Below are 25,996 nucleotides of genomic sequence, written 5' to 3'. Positions count from 1 at the left end.
GCGCCCTCCCCCACACTCGCGCGTCCTAACCGCGCGGATTACATAATATTGTTTGACTCGCCGCTGGCGGCTGTTTAGAGTTAATTAATTATTTCCACTAAGCCGTTGTGTCAACAAACTGACGGCGCTCGGAATCAATTAATTAATCTCTGCGCGCTACGCTCGCGGCGCGGCCAAGCGTCCCTCTATTTAATTCTTTATTTGTATGTGCGCGTGCGTTGTGCATATACCGATTAAAGTCACCCACACACCATCGTGCGCCGATCGCTGTCCCACCGCTCTTCACACACACATGCACCACGCGTCAAACATCAGTCTGTTCTAAAGTTTTATCCCTGGAGCGAATAGTGAACCCCTGTTTATGGCCCGCTCCAGCCAGCACCCTTCGGATAGCGCCTAACCTCCTATCACCTGGCCGTCGCAGAGTGCGTCTATCCCCCAAGCTCGAGCTGACTGCGAGCTGGGCTGAATTGCCCCCCCCCCCGTGCTTACCTTTCCAGCTGCCCGATGGGGGTTGGGGAAGATGCCCGCCTTGGAGACTTTGCCTGGGCAATCGTTTTCAGCTGCACCCTGGATGCTGAGGGCGGCTGGTATTCTCCACCACTCCAGAAGAACTCTGATCCAATTTGCCCTCCTGGCCCCCTTATGTTCCCAAAGCCCCTTAATCCCCGGGTCATATGATGTCATCCTGCGTGTCCAATCGAATCCTCTTTTACGGCCGTTTTGAGCGCTCTGGCCGTTGGTGGGGGGGGGGGTCACGTCATCCCCCCCTTTCCATTGTATCTGTACCTGCGTTCCCCGCCGCTGACTCACCGAAAATCCCCTCGGTTCCTTTCTCTTAAATCCTCCTTTATGCCTGGGGGCTTTTCCCTCCCACCCCACTGTTTACACTGCCGCTGGGTGCTGGCCTTGAGGTCCCACCCCCCCGTGTTGTGTATGCTTCATCGCGGCCGGCCTGTAAAGCTCTATGCCCTCTTTTAGGGGGGCCACCATGTAATTCGGTCTGGGGGGCTCAGCCAATCTCCTGGTCCGGGGAAACCATGGAACGTCCCTGCTAGCGGGGTCCTCAGGTGAAAACCCATCGTACCAGGTGATCCCTCCTCGAGACCCTACAGGGGTGCATGCAAGTGGTTAGTGGGGCGTGCGTGCGTTCGTGGGGGAGTGCGAGGAGAGGGTAGCGCTGGCCGAGTTGCTCCACTGCGGTGGCACCACACAGTCACCAGCTTTTCTCAGTGCTCGCTAACAGCGCTTCCCCCAACAGTCTGTTAAGGCTATACGGCGGATCGTTGTATTTGGTGACGGTTGGAGAGAAGACGAATGTCAAGAACCAAGCCCGGACCTAGATAGTGCTGTGTATGAATACAGGCTCATAGTAAAGTGCAACGTGTGTCGGCGTCATTATACTGTTATGTATTTGTAAGGGATGTCAGGGGAAGGATTCCCACCAAAAGGAAGGGGGAGTGGGACGGTGACAGTGGAAGGGGGAGGAGCAGGTAAGGCGATATAAGAGAGAACGAGCGGGAAAAAGGGGGAGAATTGGCGGGAACCGGATCGAGAAGGCTGGGGACTAGTGTGGACTGGGGGAAGCAATTAAAGACGAACCCCCTGCAACCTTGTGTCGGCTCTCCTTTACATCTGGTGGCAGCGGTGGGATCGACAATGGCTAAAAGGAAGAACCTCCGTGGAAGAGAGCCAACAGAAGAAGAAGCAGGGGCCGGGGATCCTCCGCGTCCCGGGCAACAAGGGGGCCTGCTACCAGGGGCAGCAGCAGGGGGCCCTGACCCCATGGAGGACTGCATGGCCCGCGTGGAGAGAGCACTCAAGGAGCTACTGCGTCAGCTCCCTATGGGGGGCCTGCCGGCGCCGGGACCTCCTCTCCCACTCGTACCACGGGAGGAGGGGCCACGGGAGCCGGAGGCCGACCAGCTAGCTGGGCATGAGCCACAACTAGCCTCGTCACGCCAGCCGCCACTCCCGCCAAAGGGGCCAGGGCTAAACACCCAAAGGGGCGAGCAGGTGGCAGGACGGGCGCGCCGGCTGGGGCCCGTGGAGAAATTCGTGGCCGAGGGAGGTGATTGGGAGGCGTTCGTCCGCCGATTCGAGGCTGCCTTTCACGCTCCCGAATGGTCGAAGAGGCGTTGCGAGCGTTGCCATCCGTTCTAGACGACGATGCGCTTGCCTCTTACACCTCCCTTCCCACGCACAGCAAGACCACGCTACAGGCAGCCTATGAGGCTTTGGGGGAGATTTACTGCCCAGCTGAGGGCGCTTTTAGAGGGTTCCAGGACCGCCAGCGGGGGGCTAGGGAGTCCCCTTTAGCCTACAGGGGTGCGCTTCTCGTGTTGGCGAGGAGGGCTTTCCCTCAACTGGCTGACGAGGTGCACGAGAACCTCGTGGTCGAGCACCTCATCACCTACGCTAGCCGTGCCGGCGTTGTAATGCCAGTGGTGACGCCGGAGGATCGCACCTCACTGTCCAACAAGCCCATGAACAGGTCATGGGCCGGGCACTACCCATGGGCCAGGTGGCGGGAACCGGATCGAGAAGGCTGGGAACGAGTGTGGACTGGGGGAAGCAATAAAAGACGAACCCCCTACAACCTTGTGTCGGCTCTCCTTTACATATTTATTGTGTATCATTTTGCATGGAACTCTGGTCGCATACCTGAGATGAGAGGGCCCTTCCCTATAAACATCCGACAGTTCACCAGCATTGCTTTCAAGCACAGCCTGACTGCTGATGACAGTATTAAACTTCGATATTTAACTGTAATTTTTTTAATGTTACCAGACAAGGCCCACTGAGCAATGTAGCTCTTTCAGAATCGACCTGGCCACAAATGATAGCTCAAAGAAGTCGTTTATCATCACGTGGAAATGTGTAGCAGCCAAATAATATTGAACGCATGTTGACTCTAAATGTGTCGGGAAAAACTGGATATCTGTGGAAAAGAGCTGTATAGCTCATCGGATTCCTCTAGTATGAATACATATTCTGACATGCAAATTCCAAATATGCAGCAGGCGTCAGGGTTGGATCGATCCCACGACCTCCTGCATACCAGGCGAGGTAGTTAACACCTTGCCACACTGAGTGACACACTGTTAAAACTCCCCCAGAGTTTTGCTTGTGTTGAATCAATGCTACTGAAGGCATCTCAGAAGGCCATGTGGCCGATGGGTCCTGTAAGTAATTCTTGTTGAGTTTAATGTGAAGATGGATATATAAAGGAGACAAATTAATGTGCCTGTTTCCCCCTCCTTTGATGTGTACAGTAATGAGCAGCTCCAATGTCAGAAACAGTAAATATATATTTGATCCTTATGGCGGTACCCCGGGGCACCAAATAATACAAAATGGCCGAGGCAATTAAATATATTATTTCCGGGACACTTTTCCAGGGGTGTACTTAACTTCGCGACTGGGGTACCAATCCGAAATCAGTGCTACTCCGCAATGTCGAAACGCAGCAAGGACGATTGCGCTGAAACCCTGAACGCTCGTACGCACCATAGTGCATCGTGTACAGCTCATCGAAATGAGTCGATTGCCGCATCGCCGACCATCAACAGACTAAAAATGACTGCATCAAGGACATGATGCGAGAGCCGGGGTACCGCCATAAGGTTCATTTCCTGCATCAAATCTCGGTACTAATCATTTCCTGCCACCCTTACACATTCCAAGTCTTGGTTTCCGTCAAACGTGGACACGTGGCAACCAAACCCTATTTTCCGCCCCCATATGCAAGATCATAGGATTAAGATCATCTGGTCTTAAGCCCCCTCTTCAACAGGCAACACTGAGCAGCTTGAAGTATGTCAATGTCTTCATCCACAAGCCTTGGCAATGTCTTCATCCAGAAGTGGATTACCAAAGGGAATACGATCATGAAACGATGAAATGTCGTGACTAAAGAGATCACTCGGGGTTCACGTAACATTCAGTGCTGACAAGTCAGTGTTGTGATGAGTTGAGAGTGGTGGTGGTATAATCGTGGTTTGTGTGGTGCGATAATAAACCAAAACACAACAGCGTCCACAACAACCGCATGATGCATTCAAAACACAACCAATTCTTTATTTTGTACATATCAAAATGAAAACAACCCTCAAAAAAAGCTATTCATGAAAAAATCAATCTCTTTAAATTTAGAAGCTTTACCTGAATTGAATTGTGCATGACAAAATGTGCTTTGGTTTTTGTAACCAGTCTGGTGCGTGCATATGGACTTTTGGTAACGTTCACAGCACAGCACCAGCGATTGAGGAAGATGTCTCTATCTGTGGCTCCAAAGTGCATTTACAGTATTTATCTTGAGGATTTGTTTTACTGATATAAATGGAATGGCTCCTATTTGTAAATGCAGAAAAATGGGAGCACATTTGTCACTGGTTATTTCTGTAAGAGTAGAAGTTTTGCACACAGTGCCACATTTACAATCTTAAATATAGCCTCTGAGATAATCACTGTGCCTTATCTTTTCCACTACACAATTGAGCCATGCCAGGTCGTGTGTAAACTTCTTTCACACCGTGCTAATCGGAGGTCCATGCTGAGCTAGTTCAGTGTGGCTCAGGAAGCGCCTGGTTGTATTCCCACTGCAGAAACCAAGCTGTGCCACTTGCCTCACACGCAATGAACGAGACACATGTCCGCGGAGATGCTATCCTCACGGTGTACTGACTGACATCACATCCAGTGAACGCGTCTATAGTCCAGCCCTGGACTTTCTTGGCCCCCCGAGCCAGATTCTGATGCATTATGAGCCCAGAGTATTACAGCTTGGTACCGTCTTGCCACGGAAAGTAGTGAGTGGAAAACTACCGTTGCTGTTAGGGCTCCATGATGGCTTAGCTCAGGTGTCCCAGTGGAAAAGAGGTATTATTAGGTCAAAGCTATTCCTCCGGTTCCACGCTCGCTGGTCCAAACAGCTCATCATCACCAGAAGATATGTCGCTTTTTCCCTCGTCGAATGCTTCGTCTTCTTCGGGAAGTCCCGCTGCCATGATCTCATCGGTCAGGGGGTCCTGTTCAGGCTCTACCCATGCACCATCACTGGCTGAAGCTTCAGGATGGTGGTCCCCAGCAATCTCATTGGCTGGAGCATCCTGCGCAAACTCCTCCACGAAGTTACCATTGGCCAAAGTTGCTTGGTCTGAGCCTATTGATGGGCTCCTGGTGGCTCTAATCAGACGCATTTCTTTGGAGATAGCCGGTTTTCGGCCGAGAACATTTAAACTCCTGAAACAGAATCGTAAAAAACACGAGTTGGTAAAAATCATGCACGCATTATTTAACGCTTTTCAACATGCGCCTGTGCTCAGAAATACTGTATTGCATCAGTAGTTTGGAAGCTGAATGGTGGCTGTCAGAGCAAAGTGCGTTTGCATATTTGAACAAATCATCCTTTTCACGCTGGTTTGTGTCTGCAAGTTTTTTCCATTAACTCTTTGATGAAATTGGTGGATTTTTCATGTGGAAAGTCTTCATCGCCAAGACAACTTTAAACGAAGGTTTGGCTTATATTGTATAATTTATACGAACATTATAGTGCCCCTATGTGTTAGACACAGCAGAGCGAATGCATTTTAATGCTTAACATTTAAGACGGAAGCATAAAAAACAGGACATTTAGAACATTAACCCAGCTCTTTCAACTCAAGGATACTCTTTTCACAGATGACGTCATGTGGGTTTTTTACATCAAAATCCAGGTCTCCTTGGAAAATTCGACTGCTGGTCTCAATCGGCTCTTACCTGGTCATAAATGTCATATCTATAACATCAAATGTACACTGGATGGCAACATTCAGTAATTCCCACATAATTTAAGGGAGTGGCTGTAGCTTATGCTTACCCTTCCTCCAATTCAAACTCGTAAGTGTTGTCTGTGGAATCGGAATTCTTAACCACAATCTTGTCCACTTGAATGTTGTAATCTGTGAAGGAAATTACAAAATTGTACTTTTACAAAAACAAGCATACGTGAGGTCACAGAAACTGCTTTTGTCCACGTTCAACAGTTTCAGTGTTAGTGACGATCACAGTGTGGCTTATGCATATATCGGGTTCTGTGTGTGCAGATGTACTGTGGCAGGATAGCATGGTAAGATTGGGGAAGGTTCTAGGAAGGCTGTAAATAATCATGTGGATTTAAGAAACAATTCCGTTGTGTGGTTAGAGTGAGCGTATTCTGCGAATGGATGTCCTTCAGGAAGTTCAACAGCCAGCGGTCTCATGCCAGGGAGGGGTAAGTTTCCATGTCACTGACCCGGACAGAGCCGACTGAAATCATGCCCTGGTAGTGACACAGTGACACTGCAGTGACATCATTACAGTGCCGTGGTGGCGTGCTCAAGAGTAGGTTGAGTGGGATTATGAAAAGCCACGCACCGATTTCACAGGAGGCGGAGAGGATGGCTCGCTGGAGCTCCCCCAGATCCACGGCCTTCACTTCAAAGACCATCACCTGCCCGGGGGAGGGTCAACGATGAGACATCAGCCATTCAACGATCAATACGCAACCGCGAGAAATGTTTTAATACCCGAAAACAATTCGTTAAGCCCGGCCCAAGTGTACGGATTTGTTAACTCAACGATGAGGGCCTTTTCCCGGTTGAAGCGGACTTTCGCAAGGATATGGAAGATAACCAACATCGACGTCCTCACGCTCCAAGGAAGCCACGTTTTCAGCGAAAGGCAAGCCTGCCGTTACCATGCGCATAGCTACAAGCTGACAACTCCCTGGTGCCTCTGTTAATTGCGACATTCATCACCAGCTGCAGTCAGCACCACGGGTTATGGGCACGGCCGGAATTAAGTTATAAGGGGTCTAAGCCCTAGGAAGGAAGGGCCTCAGTAGTTATTACATATTGCAAGTTTTAAAACATGTTGATTTGCCTTTGTAAAATTAACACATTTATTGGACTCAAGGTAAATTCATCAAACATAAATCAGTCATGAATCATAAATCCCTCACGACACATTTTTTTTCACTGTGACAAAGTCATGAATGATGTCATTCTCTTTGGGTCTTTCGGTAAAGCCACGTAGATAGAAAAATACAAATGATAAAAAAATAAAAATATCACGACGTTTCGATCGCAACACAAGCAATCGTCATCAGGTGAAAAAATATAGCAGAACTGCCTTATTTTTATATCTACGTGGCTTTACCGAAAGACCCAAAGAGTATGAATTCTTGCAGTCACGAAAGATTTAAGTCGATTATGTCATTGTAATTGAAATAGAAAATACATTGTGATGGCCGTGCTACCGTTGCTGAGCTTTTACTTCAACATGGCATGGAGGGCCTAAAAGAGGGTCTTAAAAATATGAGGGCCTGAGGCCTCAGTTCTTATTAGCCTATGAGCTACTCCAGCCCTGGCAACGGGGAGACGTACCGGCCGGTCGTGGGCGCCCTGCTGGTCCCCACGAGTCGCCTCGCCCAGCCAGCGCTCGCCCGAGTCGCCATGCGTGCCGACCACCATGAGCGTGACGCGCGGAGCCACCTGCGCCGCAATGAAGTCCTCACCGAACACCAGCACCTGGTACCGGAGCACTGAGCACCAACACGCAGCAGCACACACCGGGCCCGGGTCCGTTAATTCAGAACGCATTGCAACCACAAGGCAATTGCAATTGTAACTGCCATTGGATAGAATCTGACGTTGGACAACATCATCTGCAGGGATGCGTAGATAAGCAATAATCTGCGGGGAAGGATTGGTGGACTATGCGAAGATGGAGATTGTGTGACCTGGCCTAGATTTCTACCCAGAGAAGGTGCATCTCGCCGGGGTCAGACACCAGGCCACAGGCGGGTAGAGAAAGAGAGAGGAGCAGCGACATGTGCAGAGGGGGAAGATACGAGGGACAGCATTGTGGGTGGGGAGTGAGCCCCAGAGCCTCAACGTACAAATTGGGTGTCGAGATTCACACCCCTTGTGTGGGGGTGAGATAGGGTCAGGCGTAGGAATATGGGTAGTATTGGCGTTAAAGGTAGAGTTAGGATTAGAGGTAGAGGAATTGTTAGGCTTATGGCTGTGTTTCAGTTTCAGTTTATTTTGGTATAGCCCTGTGAGCCATCCGGCTCTTGAATCGGGTGCAACCACAACAAACAAAAAAATACGAACAGGAAAAACATCTTAAAGTGACTATGTGACTGTGCAAACAGAAAATCCATGGAAAAAAAAACAGCTAAAATATTCCTGAAAAAAGCACCGTACACCAACGCTGTGTGCAAAAAAAACCCAGTGGGATGCAAGTCAAACAACAACAACAATCACAAGACAACTTAGATTAAGGCCATCAGTCTAACTCCGTACTACAACAAAACAAACATGTCCAAACCAAAAAACGTTTTCCAAATCACCAAAAAATATAGCCATAATTGCAACGTAACAATGATCACAAGGACTGTGACCGAATTTTTACAATACACTACATAAATAACATGTAACACCAAACCCTAGAGCCATAGCTGGCTGCATGAGTTACTCCACAACAACAGAAGCATCGGTCGGAGTATAAAAATTTTCAATGCACCTTTAAGATCAGCACGCTAAATCAAAATACAGATAATACTTTGCAGCATCATCCGGAGCGAAACATTTTATTTTATGCCAATGAATAGCAGTGGCAGCTAGGGGTGTACAACTCCTCTAGAGCAGTTTTGAGAGAAGATCTCATTGGTAGAGATTCAAGTTGCAGTTTATTGGCAATAGCATTCCAGACTCTGGGGGCATCAATAGCAAAAGCTCTTCCTCCAGTTTTTGTACGCAATAGGGAATGTGAAGCTGGTAAATGAGCGAAGACCTGAGGTCAAATTTGTTCTTTGAAACAGAGAGGAGATCCAGCAGGTAGTCTGCGGATTTTTTTTTGTAAGTACATCGTGAATAAATAAGATCTGGTGCACAAGCCATCTAACATTAAGAGATGTTAAGTTTGACCCAATGTAGAGATCACAGTGGTGAGTCCTATATGGGCAGTTCAATGTAAATCTTAAGGCCGAGTGATAGATGGAATCAAGTTTCTTCAGTACAGTACTTGGGGCTGATTTATACACGATGTCACAGTAGTCAAGTAGAGGCAGTATGGTAGCTTTTATCAATTCCAAACGGAACATTGGGGGGAAGCAGTGCTTGTGTCGATACAGGGTTATTATTAGTGGGGTGCGGAGGTGTAGCGGTTAGCACGCTGGGCTACAAACCCGGCGACCACAGATCGATTCCCACTCACAGCCAACACCGGTGATGATTATCTAAATTGTTCCTGGGCCTCCCCTTGGTCAACTCAGCCTCAAATTAGTACCTGGTGTGGTGTGTAAGCATCACTACTGGGGAGACAAAGGTAGTTGGGGGGCATTGTGCTGGCCACCCATCCCCTCATGTACCGCTCTGGCCCCTACAGTCTGGAGGCTAAATGGGGGATCTTGTCTTTGTTCGGGTTAGCAAGTTTTAGGGGTAGGGTTATGGTTATTGCGAGGATTAGCATGAGGGTCAGGAGGTTCAGAGTCGAGATAGACCCCATGCATGCTGCACGTTGTCTACGGTATCTGGTTAACGCCACCATCGGCCCCGGCTCTCCCCGCACCCGTCGGCGCTGGTCTCTGGGGCCACTCAGCGGGGATCTCCATCCAGACGTCCCCGCCGGACGGGGGAGGCAGCGCCTCGCCGGGTGCATGGGTGAAGGTGGCGCGCGTGCGCACGTCCGTCATGCGGAAACGGCGCAGGCGCGGGGCGGCCGTGGTGTCGGCGGTGGTGCCCGCGCGCTCGTTCCCTCCACCCGGGCCGTGCTCCCAGGGCGCTGAGCCGTCACGCGCCCCGAGCCGCACCTTGTACGGCACGCCCACGCTCACGGGGAACGACACCTGCGTGGCACGGGGTGGGGGAACCGTCCGCACGGTCATTGTGGGCCAGCCCGCCGGGTGATAAGACGGTCAGGCGAAGGGTCGGACGGTCGGTGAGTTAAACAGTCTGGCGCTCTTGAAGCAAATCAGAGCGGTCAGCAAGATAACAGCTAGGGAGCGAAACGATCAATGAATGAGTGATATTATTTGTTTTTTTCGGTAAAGTAATGTAGATAGAAAAATCACGACGTTTCGATCACAACACAAGCAATCATCTTCAGGAGGAAAGAGGGGAAAGGTCACCGAAGGCAATCGTTTATAAAAGTTTAAAAAAGGGGCATGGCACAAGAGCCCTGGCGGCAGCACGAAGTGGGCGAGGCATATGTGCCCTGCCGTGGCTGATGTGAAGCAAGGAACATGCAGTGCCACAAATCTTCTCGGTGTCAGAACGAAGTGGGCGGGGCACATGTGCCCTGTGGTAAGATAACAAGGAAACACAAATCAAGTCATGACTTGACCTGTGCTCCCTTTACAAGAAAACACAAATCAAGTCATGACCCAAAGTGGTTGATGACATATTTCCAATGAGTTTTTAACCATCTTCTCGGTTGAAATTGTGTCTGTGTCTGTATATACGGATAGCTTCATCAACGAATCTTTGTTGATAGCCAGTGGGCTTGCAAAGTATCTTCGTCTTAGAGAAATCAATTTTGCGTGAGCCCACCGCATTAAAACAACGATCAGCCACGGCCGAGGTATTGGTCCTACCGTGTTTCAGATCTGCCTTATGTTCACGAACACGGTCAGAGACATGTCGCTTAGTTTCCCCAATGAAATTACTGCTGCAGACACAGCTTAGTTTGTAGACGCTGGGGTATTGCATGTCAGGGATCACATCCTTCATAGATGGATCTTGTGTTTGTTCATGATTTGGGAAATCTTTTTGTTTACCCCTGCTATGTATGGCAAGGTGATGATTTTTATTAGATCCTCAGATGGCTCCTTCCTCACGGGTGGGTTGATGGCTTTGATGGATTGTGTAGTCAGAAAATCCATTCGCCTTGAGAGCTTGGTGTACGTGTTTGAGTTCACTGGTTAGGTGTTCATGGTCATTGAGCTCTATGGTGAGTGTTTTGATGAGGGAATTCTTCTGGGATGGATGGTGGTGGGAGTCAGGTTTTAGGTAAGCATCAGTATGGGTGGGTTTTCTGTAGACAGAATGGCTCATTGAGCCATCTAGTCTCTTTTGATTAGGACATCCAAGAATGGTAGCTTGCCATCCTTTTCTACCTCCATGGTGAATTTGATGGCTGGGTGTATGGAATTTATGTGGTTGAGGAATTGGTTCAGAGCCGGTCGGCCATTTGGCCATATGACAAACGTGCCATGCCAATTTTTTAAACCTTTATGAACGGTTGCCTTCGGTGACCTTCCCCTTCTTTCCTCCTGAAGACGATCGCCGCTTGTGTTGTGATCGAAACGTCGCGGGTTTTTTATATCTACATGACTTTATCGAAAGAACCAAAGAATATGAATTCCTGCACTCACGAAAGTTTAAAGTCAAAATTAAATGAATGAGTGGGTTAATTTTAATCCAACAAACTTTAGAGATGATGATAACGTGATCATGATGGTGATATGTACAGCACTCATAATAATGACAGCAAAGATTACGATATTTATGATGATGCGGATGATATTTATGATGATAGTGGCAATACTGATGACAATGATAATCCAGCTTGACTGATAATAATGTTGATGATGACGATGGCAATCATTCCGATGATGACGACGACGGTGGCAATGATGATGTTGTCGACGGCCAACTTGCCTCGAACGCGATGGTGCTGCTGGCGCCGCCGTCGCCCGTGCCGTGCCGGGGGCCCACGAGGGGCATGGGGCTCGTCTTGCCCTCGGAGCCGTACACCACGAGACACAGACCCGGTGGCAGCAGCGTTTGCTGCTGCTGCTGCCGCCCCGGGCTGCCGCGCGCAGACCCGCCACCATCGCCGTCGTCGTCATCTTCGTTACCCAGCGTCAGCTCCACTCGCCAGCGCCCATCTGGTGGGGAGGGACACGGAGAGGACGGAGAGTGGCTTAGAGAGCGAATATGAGGGTGGTGATATGATGAGGTTGGTGATAAGATGAGGGTGGTGATATGATGAGGATGGTGATATCATGAGGGTGGTTATATGATGAGAGTGGTGATAAGATGAGCGTGGTGATATGATGAGGGTGGTGATAAGATGAGGGTGGTGATATCATGAGGGTGGTGATATCATGAGGGTGGTGATATGATGAGGGTGGTGATATGATGAGGGTGGTGATAAGATGAGGGTGGTGATATGATGAGGGTGGTGATAAGATGAGGGTGGTGATATCATGAGGGTGGTGATATCATGAGGGTGGTGATATGATGAGGGTGGTGATATCATGAGGGTGGTGATATGATGAGGATGGTGATAATATGAGGGTAGTGATATGATGAGTGTGGTGATGAGAAAGAAAGTAATAATAGGAAAAGACCATTGATAAGAATATGGTGGACATAGGCATAGGGTGATGATGGGGATAGTAATTATGATAATGGAGATGTAATCAGAGGGTAAGCATATCAGAGATGTAATGATTCAGAAATGTAAAACCACAAATTATGCTCATGATACATGTATTCAAATCATGTGTGCAGGTACTGATTATTTCTGATTCAGAAATATGTATGCCACTATAAATGTACACCACCGTAGATGAATACACCACCATGCATCCTAACCCTTCACTGTGTCAATCGAACTGTGGATGGCTTGACTCATCACGTTCATCGCAAATACAGTGACGAGCAAGGTTAGGAATGACCGCACGACGGGAGGGGTCGATAGCACTGCCAGAGATTGTGGAGAGGTCACGGTGGGGGTCTGCGCGTTGCCGTGCACGCGAACCACACGCGTAAAGCAGGCACTCACGGATACGAACACACCCCGCCCGGCGCGTCATCCATGCGCACAATACAGTACGGTCCCCGCTTTCACGGGGACACCATGCGTTCGTAAATGGGATCATGGTAAATCGGACCGCTATTTTCCCATGGGGAGTAAAAACATGAGATGCGTCACTTATTATTTCCCTTTTATCGGGCGCATTTAACAGGGTTTAATAGATTTTGATTTAAAGCTTTCGTGACTGCAGGGATTCATATTCTTGGTTCTTTCGGTAAAGTCACGTAGAAGGGAAACAATAAAATAATAAAAATTATCAAAAAATAAATTCTCTTCTACGTGACTTTACCGAAAGAACCAAGAATATAGGGTTTCATAGGTAAAAGTCCACAAAAAAAACACCTTGAGAATAACAAAAGCTTCACGCTCTGAGTCACGTCGAAAACCAGACCAACTCTGTTCAAACGCATTCGGAGTCGTGTCAGAAGATTGCGTCGAAAAAAACAAGTTTCTTAGTCGTAAACTGATCCGTGGCGGCGTTATACGAACGACGTGAATGCGCATCGTCATAAATCGGAATCGTCGTCGTAAAACCGAAGCCCGTCCGTACGGCCGTTGGTGGCATCACAGCGGCCCGGCTCGGCTGCGTTACGCACCGGGCACACCGAAGGTGAAGCCACCCGCCGATACCGTGCGCGCGCACATCAGGACAATGGACGTTCGAATGTCATCCGCCCCGAGGCGAGCGAAGCACTCACCGGACTTGGGTGCTGGAGCGTCGCTGGGCAGGGGGGCCACGGTCGTAGCACTCGGCCGAACCTCTGCGGAGGTCAAGGGGGGCACGAGGGTATGGCAGAGACGGCCGGTGGGGGGGTGGGGGGGGAGGAGAACGCACACACGCTGTTGTGCGGAGACGTACACCGAACGAACACACATCATCCCATCACCAACATCGTCGTCATCACTAGCAACCATGGTTGTTGGATGAAGGGTAATTGGGATTCCTCGTGATCGTGCAATGCTGCAATCCACTTCACTCCTAAACGTGACCTCATCTCCATTACTCCGTGTCCAAGGTAGTAGTCTCCAGTTCGTTTGCCACCTTCGACTGCCAGTCCGTCGCCAGTCTTGTCCGTTTGGTCGTCGTCGCTTCTAGCCACGTTGTGTCCGACCCAAAGCCACTTTTATAAGCAACATGTGTCTGAGTTGTGTTGCTCCTGGAAGCAAGTGCTCTATTTATGTCTCTCAGTGCAATTCACGTGAATTGTTTCAGTCCTCTCCGCTCTGAAGAGTCGCCATTGCCAAAATGTCAGCCTACTTTATATTTTACAGCTGTGAGGCAGCGTTGAGACACAGCCCACAGACACTTTCTACTCACATTAAGGCTCTCTGTCAAAACAGTCGAACGATGGGGCTGCATTCAAGTTGTATTAAAATAAACAAAAGAGCAATTGGCTCTGTCACGAGCAGGCCTGAGGTCAATTATCACTACAATTACAGCGGCATTGCCCGCTAAACTTACAATCGTATTACAATTGGAATGAGACACCATAAACGCTGCCGTAACTGCCCATCAGCAGCTCTGACATCACCCCGGACAACGGGATGCGTTTTGCTGCGTCCGCCGGGTTGCGACCTCCCACACCGACAGGGGACGGCGACCAAAACAACAACAACAGGTGTAATTTTAATTGGAATTCGGTAAAAAAGTAAAACTCGATATTTCAAGAGCCGCAACGCATGTGAATACGAGACGGTGGTCCTTCATAAATAACTGTCATGAAACGGTCCTGAATGAGGAGCCGCAGGCTGCCGAGCCCATGCATGAAGCGGAAGCCAGCGACGACCTTAGCTTTGCGCTTCACGTTTGGAGCGTCGCCGCTCGCTTCACCGCTCGCTTCACCCACCGGTGAGCGGGACGCGCACGGACGTGGTGGGGCCCGCCGCGCCGTCGCGCAGCCAGCGATGGGCCTGGAAGACGGCCTCGAGCGGCGCGAAGGGGCCCTCGCGGACGCTCACCGCCTCCACGTGCCAGTCGCTGCCGGGCCCCTTCTCCACCAGCACCTCCCTCAGGGGCCCCAGCTCCACCGCCTCCAGCGACCAGGAGGTCACCTGCGGGGAGGACGCAGCTCTGAGCCCGTTCGTAGCGGCGGTGCGCTACCGGCTACGCCCCCGCTCCCCACGCGCGCATGCAGAGATGCGCGGGTGTACGCGCACGCGCGCACGCTGCACGCGCTCGTGCTGACGTACGCGCCCCTTGGCGAAGCTCCTCTCTCCGCGGCGCCGGGCGAGCGCGCGTCTCCCGGTGTCGCCGCGCTCGCCGGTGACGGTGAGCCAGACGCGCGCCGTCGTCGCAGAGCTCTCCGAGGAGCCCGTGCGCACGCTCACCACGTACTCCAGCACTGCGGGGATACGGGGCGGGCGAGGGGAGGGGGGGCGGTCAGGGGTAGTGGGCTAGGAGTAGCGACTGACGTACGTTCTAATGATGTCAGAGTCGATGTTATCACGCCGGGTGGATTATTACGTCGCAGGATCACGAGAGGTCGTGGCGGCTTGGGCAGGAATTCATCCAGCAGTGGAATGACCCTGGCCGATGATGATCTTGTTGATGTTATAGATTCTAGGGGGACTATGAATCAGAAATGTGTCTCCGTTATTAATTTAATTCATCCAAAAAACTAACATTTTATTTTTAAGCGAAGCCGGCGGATAAACTATTTTTATTGTTACCAGGTAAGGCCCACTGAGCTATACAACTCTGTTTTTCAGAGGCGACCTGGCTATCACAAATGATAGTTCAATGAAGCGGCTTATGACATGGAAATTTATAGCAGCAGGCAAATACTCTGTAAGTGTGACGTCAATTCTAAATGTAGTGGGGAAAACCGGAGGGCCCGGAGAAAAAGCCACGTGACCACGGGGCGAGAGACACACGAACTCCAAAATACAGGCGTCAAGGTGGGGATCGATCCTACCACTTCCTTCCAGCATAACAGGCGAGGTAAATAACATCAACCCTTTTGTTAGGGTTCTCGTGGCGAGGGTACCAACGTTAGGGTTATGGAGGTTATGATGTTAGGGTCCAGGCAGGGGGGTGGGGAACCTTTTTCACCATGCTCGACTTGGTGAGTTGCATCCGGTTTTTGGGAATTATTTAACGTTCCCCCGAATATAAAGCTGTAGACCCCCAAATCGATATCCAAATTTGTATTGTGCTCGGTTCGCAGTGCAAGCCAGGCACACGGTACTTTGCCTGCACTTCCCTTCAAAGTGAAGTCAATCAGCGTCACTCATTCACCTACTCGCTTGCTCGCTCGCCCACTCACCCGCTCGCTTGCCAACTCACCCGTTCGTTCGCCCGCTCACCCACTCGCCCGCCTGTTCGCCCGCCTGTTCGCCCGCCCACCCGCTCGCCCGCTCGTCCTCCCGCTCGCCCTCTCACCCGCTCGCTCGCTCGCCCATTCATCCGCTCGCTCGCCCTCTCACCCGCCCGCTCGCTCGCCGACTCACCCACCCGCTCGCTCGCCCACTCACCCGCCCGCTCACTCACTCGCCCGCTCACCTGCTCACTCGCTCACTCACCCGCTCGCTCGCACGCTCACTCACCCGCTCGCTCGCCCACTCACCCGCTTGCTCACTCGCCCTCCCACTCACATGCTCGTTCGCCTGCCCACTCACCCGCTCGCTCGCCCGCCCACTCACTCGCTCGCTCGCCCACTCACTCACCCGCCTGCTCGCCCGCTCACCCACTCACCTGCCTGCTCACCCATTGACCTGCCCGCTCGCCCGCTCACCCACTCGCCCTCCCGCTCGCCCGCCCGCTCGCACGCTCGCTCGCCCGCTCACCCTCTCGCTCGCTCTCCCGCTCACCCTCTCGCTCGCTCGCCCACTCGCCCGCTCGCTCACCCGCCCACTCACTCACCCGCCCGCTCGCCCGCACACTTACCCCCTCGTTCGCTCGCCCACTCACCCGCCCACTCGCCCGCTCACCCTCTCGCTCGCCCGCTCACTCACCCGTTCGCTCGCCTGCCCACTCACCCGCTAGCTCGCCCGCCTACTCACCTGCTCGCTCGCCCGCACATTCACCCCCTCGCTCGCTCGCCTGCCCACTTACCCACTCGCCCACTCACCCGCTCGCCCGCTCGCCCACTCGCCCACTCACCCGCTCGCTCACTCGCCTGCTCACCCGCTCGCTCGCCCACTCACCCACTCGCTCACCCGCTCGCTCGCCCACTCACTCACCTGCTCGCTCTGGCAGACTAACTGCTCACCGCTCTCTCAACGACTCGCTGTGGATGTTGAGTCGGGACAAGGTAAGGAATGGCACAAACACAAGCTGCAATGGCGATGATGAATTGCCAGGTGGCGGTGGTGGTGCAGGTCCGTAATCCAGCACTGTGGAGGTGAGGGTTGGTGGCTCACACAAAAGTTGTGAAACTCCCTTCCCATGGGAATTGAGGAGCCATACCCTGGCTCTGCCAGGAGAAGGCAGTCCAGCAACATTGTGGACCTCACCTGTTCCATCTGTAATAGGATAGAGTGTTGCCCCCTCACATTGATTGGCCGGCAACTCCTTAATATATAGAGGACCACAAAGCAGTCTGTAGATTGTTGGTGCCGCCTGACCACGTGGCTCCCTTCTCATCCGCCTGTGGTTCCTCCTCGCACCCCTCTGAGTCGTTCTCTCTCTTTGTGAGCGAGCAAATTTTGTCCGCGTTACAAGCCAATAGTATTGTGTTTATTATAATTATTATTATTGTTGTGTAGTGAAGACGACAGTGATGACTGTGCCAATGGGGCTGAGTCAGCTCTGGTCACGAATTCAACTTTTGACACCACAACTGACAGCCGTGCTGCTGCTGAACCAGCGGAGCTACGTGCCAGCAATTAACATTCTGACGAAAAACAACGATGACGATGATGACGATGGTGACGATGGCAATGATGTTGTAGGTAACAGAAGAGTCCTCCATCGGGGCCGTGGCTGGCGAAGGGGGTCGGAGGAGACTCACCCACAGGGATCGGCGATTCTGGCGATCCTGACGAGAGCAGGGGCAGCTCGGACACCTGTCCGCCATTCTCCGGGGAGAACCAGCGCACAAACGGGAACTTGAGAATCTCTTTGCCGTCCCCTTCTCCTGAGCCTCTTCCGCCATCTCTGTCCTGCCGCCGCCGCCGCCGCAGCGTCACCTGCGCGGGGGAGAAAAAAGTCGTCGGGTGCAGCACAAAAGGCAGAAACCACTCCAACCGAGCCAGGTTTCACTCACCGATGAATGCCGCTCAAGTTGTCGAACGACAGGCGTTCGTGGCGAGACATTGTTATTGCGGGTGGCGAGCGGCGTGAGAGAAAAGGGCGCAAGTCAACTCCGGCCGAGGAATCAGCGAGCCATGGCCAGCAGCTGACTGCCAAGGAAAGCCCGGTACTAAGTAGGAGTCATTAACTCGTAAGGTTTCATCAGTGAGCTCGATCCACAAATATGAAGGACACGTCACAGCGATACACTCCGCTGCTTCTAAAGCGGTTGTCTGGCTCGGACCACCCGAATGTGAAATTGTAGCTGTTGCTCTGCATCTACATCAGCCCCCGTGTAAAAGAATAGTGAGCCCTGCACCATCCACAGACTGCAACAAACTCGATGGGGAGGACGCTAATGTACGGAGGGAGATAACGGGGTACGCACTGTCAAACTGAGCTGTACAGCATTCAACACAAGGCCGGCCGGCTGGCCGGCCGTTGCTGATGCCATCTGCTACAGCTGCCACCGCACTCTTCACGCACCTTGCGGCAGTACCAGCTGTCTCTGGCCTCGCCCTCCTCCATCTCGACGCGGACCTTGACGACGGGGCCCAGCTCCTCGGGCAGCACCAGCGAGGCCTCGTAGTGGCGGCCCCTGGCCCGCAGGGCCCCCCGTGGCACGCCGATGGGCGGCGCCGCGCCGGCCCGGCAGCACACCGTCACCGAGATGCCCAGCTCCGTGCCGGCGTCCGGGAAGTCACCGGTGTGAAGGCGAAGGGTCCACGAGCCCCCTGCAGCGACAGAACAGGGGCAGGGAGAGGGGGGGGGGTAGGGGAGGGAGGGAAAGAGACAGAGAGGGAGAGCTCCACAGACAGAGTGGCAGGGAGAGGGAGCGAGAGGCAGGGAGAGAAAGATGTGTGCAGCGAGATAGGGAGAGGCAGGAAAGGAGAATAAAAGAGAGGCAAAGAGTTAGAGGAAGGGAGGGAGAGGGAAAAGGAGAAAGAGTCATGGAGAGAGGGAGAGAATATACTCCACTTGTAAGGAATAAAACAAATGTCCACTTCATCTCACTCCCTGCACCCCAAGTGGGGCCTTGGATGAGGGCCTTATCAAAAACCGTGTGGGCTGTGGGGGTCATCTGACCGTACATCACCGCACCGATCAGTGCAGATTGGAATTCCCTGCATGGCCCTCAGCTAGCAATGGAGCCCCGCAGCACCCTAGAGCACCTGTTGTGTGGATTTTAATTATATCTATGATATTTTACTCACATTTCACCTGGATAATCGCTTGAGAAAGATCATCTCATTTTCAACAATATGCAAGTTGGTCACTCACCCTCCGCACAGCTCACCCTGCGCACAGCTCACCCTACGCACAGCTCACCATCCACTCAGCTCACCCTACCCACAGCTCACCCTACCCACAGCTCACCCTACCCACAGCTCACCCTTCGCACAGCTCACCCTGCGCACAGCTCACCCTTCATGGAGCTCACCCTATGAACAGCTCATCCTACCCACAGCTCACCCTACCCACAGCTCACCCTACCCACAGCTCACCCTACGAACAGCTCACCCTCCACTCAGCTCACCCTCCACTCAGCTCACCCTCCACTCAGCTCACCCTACGCACAGCCCACCCTACCCACAGCTCACCCTACGAACAGCTCACCCTCCACTCAGCTCACCCTCCACTCAGCTCACCCTCCACTCAGCTCACCCTCCACTCAGCTCACCCTGCGCACAGCTCACCCTACGCACAGCTCACCCTACGAACAGCTCACCCTCCACTCAGCTCACCCTCCACTCAGCTCACCCTCCACTCAGCTCACCCTCCACTCAGCTCACCATACGAACAGCTCACCCTGCGCACAGCTCACCCTACGAACAGCTCACCCTCCACTCAGCTCACCCTCCACTCAGCTCACCATACGAACAACTCACCCTACGCACAGCTCACCCTACCCACAGCTCACTCTACCCACAGCTCACCCTACGAACAGCTCACCCTACCCACAGCTCACCCTACCCATAGCTCACCCTACGAACAGCTCACCCTACCCACAGCTCACCCTACCCACAGCTCACCCTACCCACAGCTCACCCTACGAACAGCTCACCCTCCACTCAGCTCACCCTACCCACAGCTCACCCTCCACGTAGCTCACCCTCCACGTAGCTCACCATACGAACAGCTCACACTATCCACAGCTCACCCTACCCACAGCTCACCCTACCCACAGCTCACCCTCCACTCAGCTCACCCTCCACGTAGCTCACCCTCCACTCAGCTCACCCTCCACTCAGCTCACCCTACCCACAGCTCACCCTCCACGTAGCTCACCCTCCACTCAGCTCACCCTCCACTCAGCTCACCCTCCACTCAGCTCACCCTCCACTCAGCTCACCCTACGCTCAGCTCACCCTACACGTAACTCACCCTCCAGTCAGCTCACCCTCCACGTAGCTCACCCTCCACGTAGCTCACCCTACTCACAGCTCACCCTCCACGTAGCTCACCCTCCACGTAGCTCACCCTACTCACAGCTCACCCTCCACGTAGCTCACCCTCCACGTAGCTCACCCTACTCACAGCTCACCCTCCACGTAGCTCACCCTCCACGTAGCTCACCCTACTCACAGCTCACCCTCCACGTAGCTCACCCTCCACGTAGCTCACCCTACTCACAGCTCACCCTCCACGTAGCTCACCTAACAGGAAGCAGCTCTGCCGAGGGCAGGGGGTAGGCAACCAAACTTACAAGAAGAGACATTTTTTTTTTCCAATTCGGTGAAACAAAAACCTCAATATTTCAAGAGCAGCAAATGCACGCGAATACAAGACGTTGGGTCCTTAATAAAAACGTCACGAAGCGGCCCTCAAAGAGCCGCACGCGGCCAAGGGGGGAACCTCACAGTGGGCACAGCTCCCCCCGCAGGGCCCCAGCTCCTCTCACCGTGCGACGCCGGCGTCTCCCCGAGCCCGTCCCGCGTCTCCCCGAGCAGCCGCAGCGTCCGCTCGGTGCTGCGGTCGCCGACTCCGTCGTCGAGCCACTGGCGGCACGGGAAGAGGAGCTCTGCGTGGCCGGCTGCCCCCCGTGACCCCAGCGACCCCGGGGGGGAGCACCGCACCGCCACGGTGTCGAGGAACCAGCCCGAGCCGAGCCCGGCGGCGCGCACGCCGACCCGCACAGACGTCAGCGGCCCCAGATCCACGGCGCGTACCGCGAACATCGACGTCTGTAGAGCACGCGCGGTGCCGACGCGGCGTTTCAGACGTGGGGTCGGTGGGTTAATGCAGAGGTCGTGCGTGCGTGAGCGTCTGTGAGCGCGCACGTGTGCAGGGAGCGGTGGTGCACTAAGATCCTGGTGATGTTATTACATTATTACGTGATGTATGTTATCAGAAATGTGGACACTGACGAGGAACAAAATATGTAAAGGCATACGTATATATATGTATGTTGAACTTCTTTCGCAACCGAATGTAGCCAACCGTTGTGGGCAGCGGTGGTGTAGTGGTTAGCGCTCTGCCCTCCGAACCCTGCGACCCGAGTTCGATTACCGTTCACGGCCAACGCCGGTGACGATGATCTGAACCGGTCCTGGGCCTCCCCTAGGTCGACTTAGCCTGAAATGAGGACCTTGTGGAGGAGGAGGCTCGTGAAGGACGGTACTGGGCAGTTGGAGGCAATCGCTCTCCAGCAACAACGGAGGGCAGAGGAGCGACGCTCACAACAACGAGCGGCGCTCCGGGCGGCTAAAACGCAGCAAGTTGGCACAGCAGGCGGCCCAGCTGGTGCATCTGGCAGCAGTCATCTTAAGTCACTCAACCCACGGCACCTGGGTCTGTCCCGTGACCTCCTGCCAGCGAGCCTTCCGACACTTCGCGTGGCCTCAAGGTGCACCTAGCCTGGCACAAGTGCTGCGGTGACGTCACCGCAGGTGCCGTCGGGCTTGTGAGCGGGGACGCGCGTGCGGTTAACGAGCGGCGAAGGCATGTCAGGGTTGCTGCGCAGGGTTGGCGGCGCACGATGGGACGGGGGAAGAGAGGGGCGGGGCGGGGGGGGGGGGGCGGGGGGCGAGACCCGGACCTGGCCGCGGAGGAAGGCGTCGCGGTGATCGCCGCGACGCAGCGGCCGGGGGCCTGTGTCACCGAACTCCCCGACGAGCGTGAGGTGGACGGGCGCGTGGGTGCCCGCGGCCGGCACGTCCCCGGTGCGCACGCGAACCTCGTACTCCACGTCTGCGCGCGTGCCGAGCGGCACGCGTGGGCGGGGGGGAGAGGAGGAGGGCGTGCGGTGTAGGGCACATCGGTTATTTGTTTTCGTACAGGCCCAGGGGTGTGAACATCGTGGTGGTGGTGGTGATGACGACGGTGGTTTCAAGTGAATTAAGATGACCACAACATTTTACAAGAATGATGGTGGTGATGCGGATGACTGATGATAATGATGACTGGTGATGAAGGTCATTTCAAGTTCAAGGTGACTACGCTGATGACGATGATGATTTCATATAATGATGACGATCACAAGGTTCTAATTAAATGACGGTGACGACGACGACGATGACGAATGGATCGTCGCACGGGGAGGGAGACCGTGCCTCACCAGGGAGGGGTGGGCAGTCCGGCCGGATCACCGCCAGCTCTGTCACGGGCTCCGTGCCGTCTTTGCCAAACAGCCACACATCGGCGGCCTCGAAGCCGAGCTCCTCGCGCGTGTCACGGTCCTTCAGGCGCACCTGGAAACGCGGGCAGACGGCGCCTGGTGACCCAAGGGGGTTCGGTGGTAATTCTCAAGGTCAATAACTGCCTACAAAGCGGAAATAATGTCAGGGACCCTAGAGGAATGATGATGATGATGATGGTGGGGCAGTGACGCGGCCTATCGGTGGCGCGTTCGCCGCCTGTTGCAGAGGTTTCGCAGTTCGAAAGACGCAGGCCGCCATGGTTAATACTGCGGGTGCATGTTGAATTTCTTTCGCACTGTACGTAGCCAACCGTGCAAATCGGAGGTGCGATAATCATGAAAACGCTACACGCCGTTACCTTCACAGCGCACGTTAAAGATCTCCTGTAGTCATCACAAAATCGGCCACTGTGTGCCGGCGTCGCGGTGCTAATTTTTCCAAATTTAAAAATGACCGCATATTACTCATTTGGCATTACACGTGATAATCATCGCCCTCTACCGGTGACCCAGCACCTGGCACTTGCAGGCCAGGTGCTGGGTCACTGGGGGTGCCTTTCGAATGTGTCCAGGTGAGATGTGGCGTAAGTTCCCTATCGCGCGTGAGGTGCTCTGAGATGCCCTGGCGTGAAAGGCGGCGGCTCTATCAACGACAAATCATTCTCACGATGGTGACAGATAAAGACGAAGCTGTTGATCATTGGTTGAGTCGACCCCATGACTGGACTTTGGACCTGGGACCTTACGATTGGTGAGTCAGCCTTTCTGGCCACAGCGCCGCATAGCCAACTAATTATCCCAATTCCCACTGGCAGGCGAGGCTGTAAGTGTGCGGAACAAATTCATTCTGTGACCAGCGAGCACTTGAGGGAGGAGGTGGGGGGGGGGACGCACCTTGCTCAGGAGGATGCCCTTCCCATGCAGACCCTCGGTGCAGACGAAGGAAAGCTTCCTGAGGTCCCCGACATCGCCGATGTGCAGCTGCCACCGAGACACGGGCGGCACGGGCGACAAGAGTTCACGCGCCATCGCGTCACGCTGCGCGACCGTCGACGTCCGCCGGTATCTAACGCGCGGTCTTGTGAGGTGCCACGGTGGCCAGACGTTAACTCCCTCGCCTGGTATGCAGGAAGGAAGTCGTAGGCTCGATTTCCCGATCCTGACGCCTGCTGTATATTTTGAGTTTGCATGTTTTCCCCGTGGTCGCGTGGATTTTTCTCCGGGTGCTCCGGTCTTTCCCTCCACATTTAGTAAATGTGCATTCAGAGTATGTGGCTGCGATAAATCTCCACGTGATGAGCCACTTTGTTGAGCTATCATGTGTGGCCAGGTCGCATCTGAAAAAGAGCTATACAGCTCAGTGAGCCTTACTTGGTAAAATAAAATTTTGTATAGTTCAGTTTTAGCCTCCCGATCACAAGCCGCGTGAACGATTCACCACTCGGAGGAGTCTCGCAAAGCCACCCATACGGCTCCCAGGTGCCTATGCTATTTCCAACACCGCCCACTGCTCGGGTATAACCCCCATTCTTTTGCCCGTATCATAATTTGAGTGAGAAGCCGGAACACTTCAAAGCGGGACAAGGTCATCATTTTTACGAACCCTTCGTAAAAAAAAACCAGGACAGGCTTATCGAAAACCACGGGCCCTGTCCCAGCCACACCGGGGACGTTGGACCGCTCTCCTCTCAGAGCTCGTAGTGGCCGTCTCACCAGGAAGGGCCGGTCGTTCACGTTGCCGACGGGCAGCGGCGGCGACTTCCCCAGCGTTCCGTACGCCACGGCGTGCACCGCCGGCGGCCAGATGCCCGGGCCCTCCGCCTCGGCCGACATGACCCACGCGTCCCACAATCCCCTGCTCGGTGCGGCCGCCCCCTTCGCCGGGTCGGGCGGCAGCACCTTCAGTTTTTCTGCGGGGCGCGGGAAGGGGTGGGAGAGCAATGGCGGGGGGGGGGGGGGGCGGGGCGACATGGACGCAGCAATGAGATCGCAGAACGCGGGGACGCATCGGCGAGGCAGTCGCGAGTTTCCTCTCCGCGTCGCTTGCTGACGCGTGAGGTCACAAGGTCGTGAGGTCGCCGGGTCGCGAGGTCGCAAGGTCGCGAGGTCGCACCCGTGAGCGAGAGTGACACCTCCACGGTCCCGGGACCCCCGCCTGGCGCCGCCATGATCCAGCCGCCGTGGGAGAAGACGCAGCGATGCATTGCGGCCTCCCCCTCGGTCACCACCACACGCTCCAGCAGCCAGCCCCCTGCAGAGCGCGCACAGCAACCGCAGCACACACATCATGCGCATCACATGCAGCATGCGCAGCATACGCACTGGCATCGTGTACATAACAGCACGCGTAACAGCACACATACGGCAGCATGCGCACGCGCTGTGTGCGCACAACTGCATGCACACGCAAAAGCGGACGCACACACAGTGACCCACAAAAACAACAGCGTGAGTTACGTTACCACAACGAGAGTCACAGACATGCGCTGGTAATTCCACATTGATGTAAACTAAACTATTTTAATTTTACGAGGTAAGGCTCAGAGCTATGTGGCTATTTTTTCAGAAGCAACCTGGCCACAAATGATAGCTCAATAAAGTGGCTTATCATGTGGAGATTTATCGCAGCCAAATATACATCTATTTCATTTTTTTATTTTACCAGGTAAGGCCCACTGAGCTATGTGGCTATTTTTTCAGAAGCGACCTGGCTATCAAATGATAGCTCAACGAAGTGGCTTATTACGTGGACATTTGTATCAGCCAAACACTCTAAACGCATGTTTCTAAATGTGGAGGGAAAAACCGGAGGGCCCGGATAAAAATCCACGCGACCATGGGGGAGAACATTCAAACTCTAAATATCAGGGTTGGTATCGAACCAACGACCTCCTGTATATCAGGCGAGGTAGTTAACATCTCACCACCATGGCGATATGATGGGGGACAACCCCACTAACGTGGTAAAACCGCACACGGCGACACCGGTTTAATATTTACACCATGCATGACTGTACCACAGCAAAATTGCGACGTAAAGATAGCACGCAGGGAAGGACGGCTTATAAACATTCTCTCCCACTCCCAGGCCGAGCCATCGCCACCGCACCTTCCCTGTGCCCACTGTAGCCCACGGTGACTGACCGCAGCTCTCCCAGGTGCACGGCCTCCACCTTGAACACGTCCACCTGCACACGGGGGGGGGGGGCGGGAGGGTATGGGCGGACATGCAGGGGCACGGCGGGGGGGGGGGGCGCACGGGGGGACGGTAC

At 53.6% G+C, this 25,996-nt stretch overlaps 1 protein-coding gene across 1 annotated transcript in view; it reads right to left on the bottom strand.

Annotated features, from left to right (window-relative positions):
• Positions 1-4,055: 4,055 nt before the first annotated feature.
• LOC116941771 (lipoxygenase homology domain-containing protein 1-like) overlaps positions 4,056-25,996 on the bottom strand; it is a 109,763-nt gene continuing 87,822 nt past the window's right edge. The window contains exons 41-58 of the mRNA XM_076066704.1: positions 25,834-25,912; positions 24,838-24,975; positions 24,438-24,634; positions 23,619-23,705; positions 22,644-22,776; positions 22,125-22,276; positions 20,988-21,270; positions 18,572-18,819; positions 17,805-17,982; positions 15,043-15,194; positions 14,700-14,904; positions 13,551-13,613; positions 11,688-11,917; positions 9,598-9,874; positions 7,407-7,564; positions 6,397-6,472; positions 5,861-5,942; positions 4,056-5,244 (exon numbers count right to left, since the gene is read on the bottom strand). Of these exons, the coding sequence (XP_075922819.1) occupies positions 4,899-5,244; positions 5,861-5,942; positions 6,397-6,472; positions 7,407-7,564; positions 9,598-9,874; positions 11,688-11,917; positions 13,551-13,613; positions 14,700-14,904; positions 15,043-15,194; positions 17,805-17,982; positions 18,572-18,819; positions 20,988-21,270; positions 22,125-22,276; positions 22,644-22,776; positions 23,619-23,705; positions 24,438-24,634; positions 24,838-24,975; positions 25,834-25,912 (3,084 nt within the window). The 3' untranslated portion in view covers positions 4,056-4,898. The remainder of the gene's footprint in view (positions 5,245-5,860; positions 5,943-6,396; positions 6,473-7,406; positions 7,565-9,597; positions 9,875-11,687; positions 11,918-13,550; positions 13,614-14,699; positions 14,905-15,042; positions 15,195-17,804; positions 17,983-18,571; positions 18,820-20,987; positions 21,271-22,124; positions 22,277-22,643; positions 22,777-23,618; positions 23,706-24,437; positions 24,635-24,837; positions 24,976-25,833; positions 25,913-25,996) is intronic.

This window comes from Petromyzon marinus, chromosome 12 (genome assembly GCF_048934315.1).
Source record: "Petromyzon marinus isolate PM22_M1 ecotype Great Lakes invasive population chromosome 12, UKy_Petmar_22M1.pri1.0, whole genome shotgun sequence".
Taxonomy (NCBI): Eukaryota; Metazoa; Chordata; class Hyperoartia; order Petromyzontiformes; family Petromyzontidae; genus Petromyzon; species Petromyzon marinus.
Note: the sequence above shows the minus strand (reverse complement) of the source record. Positions and strands in the feature narration are given on the sequence as shown.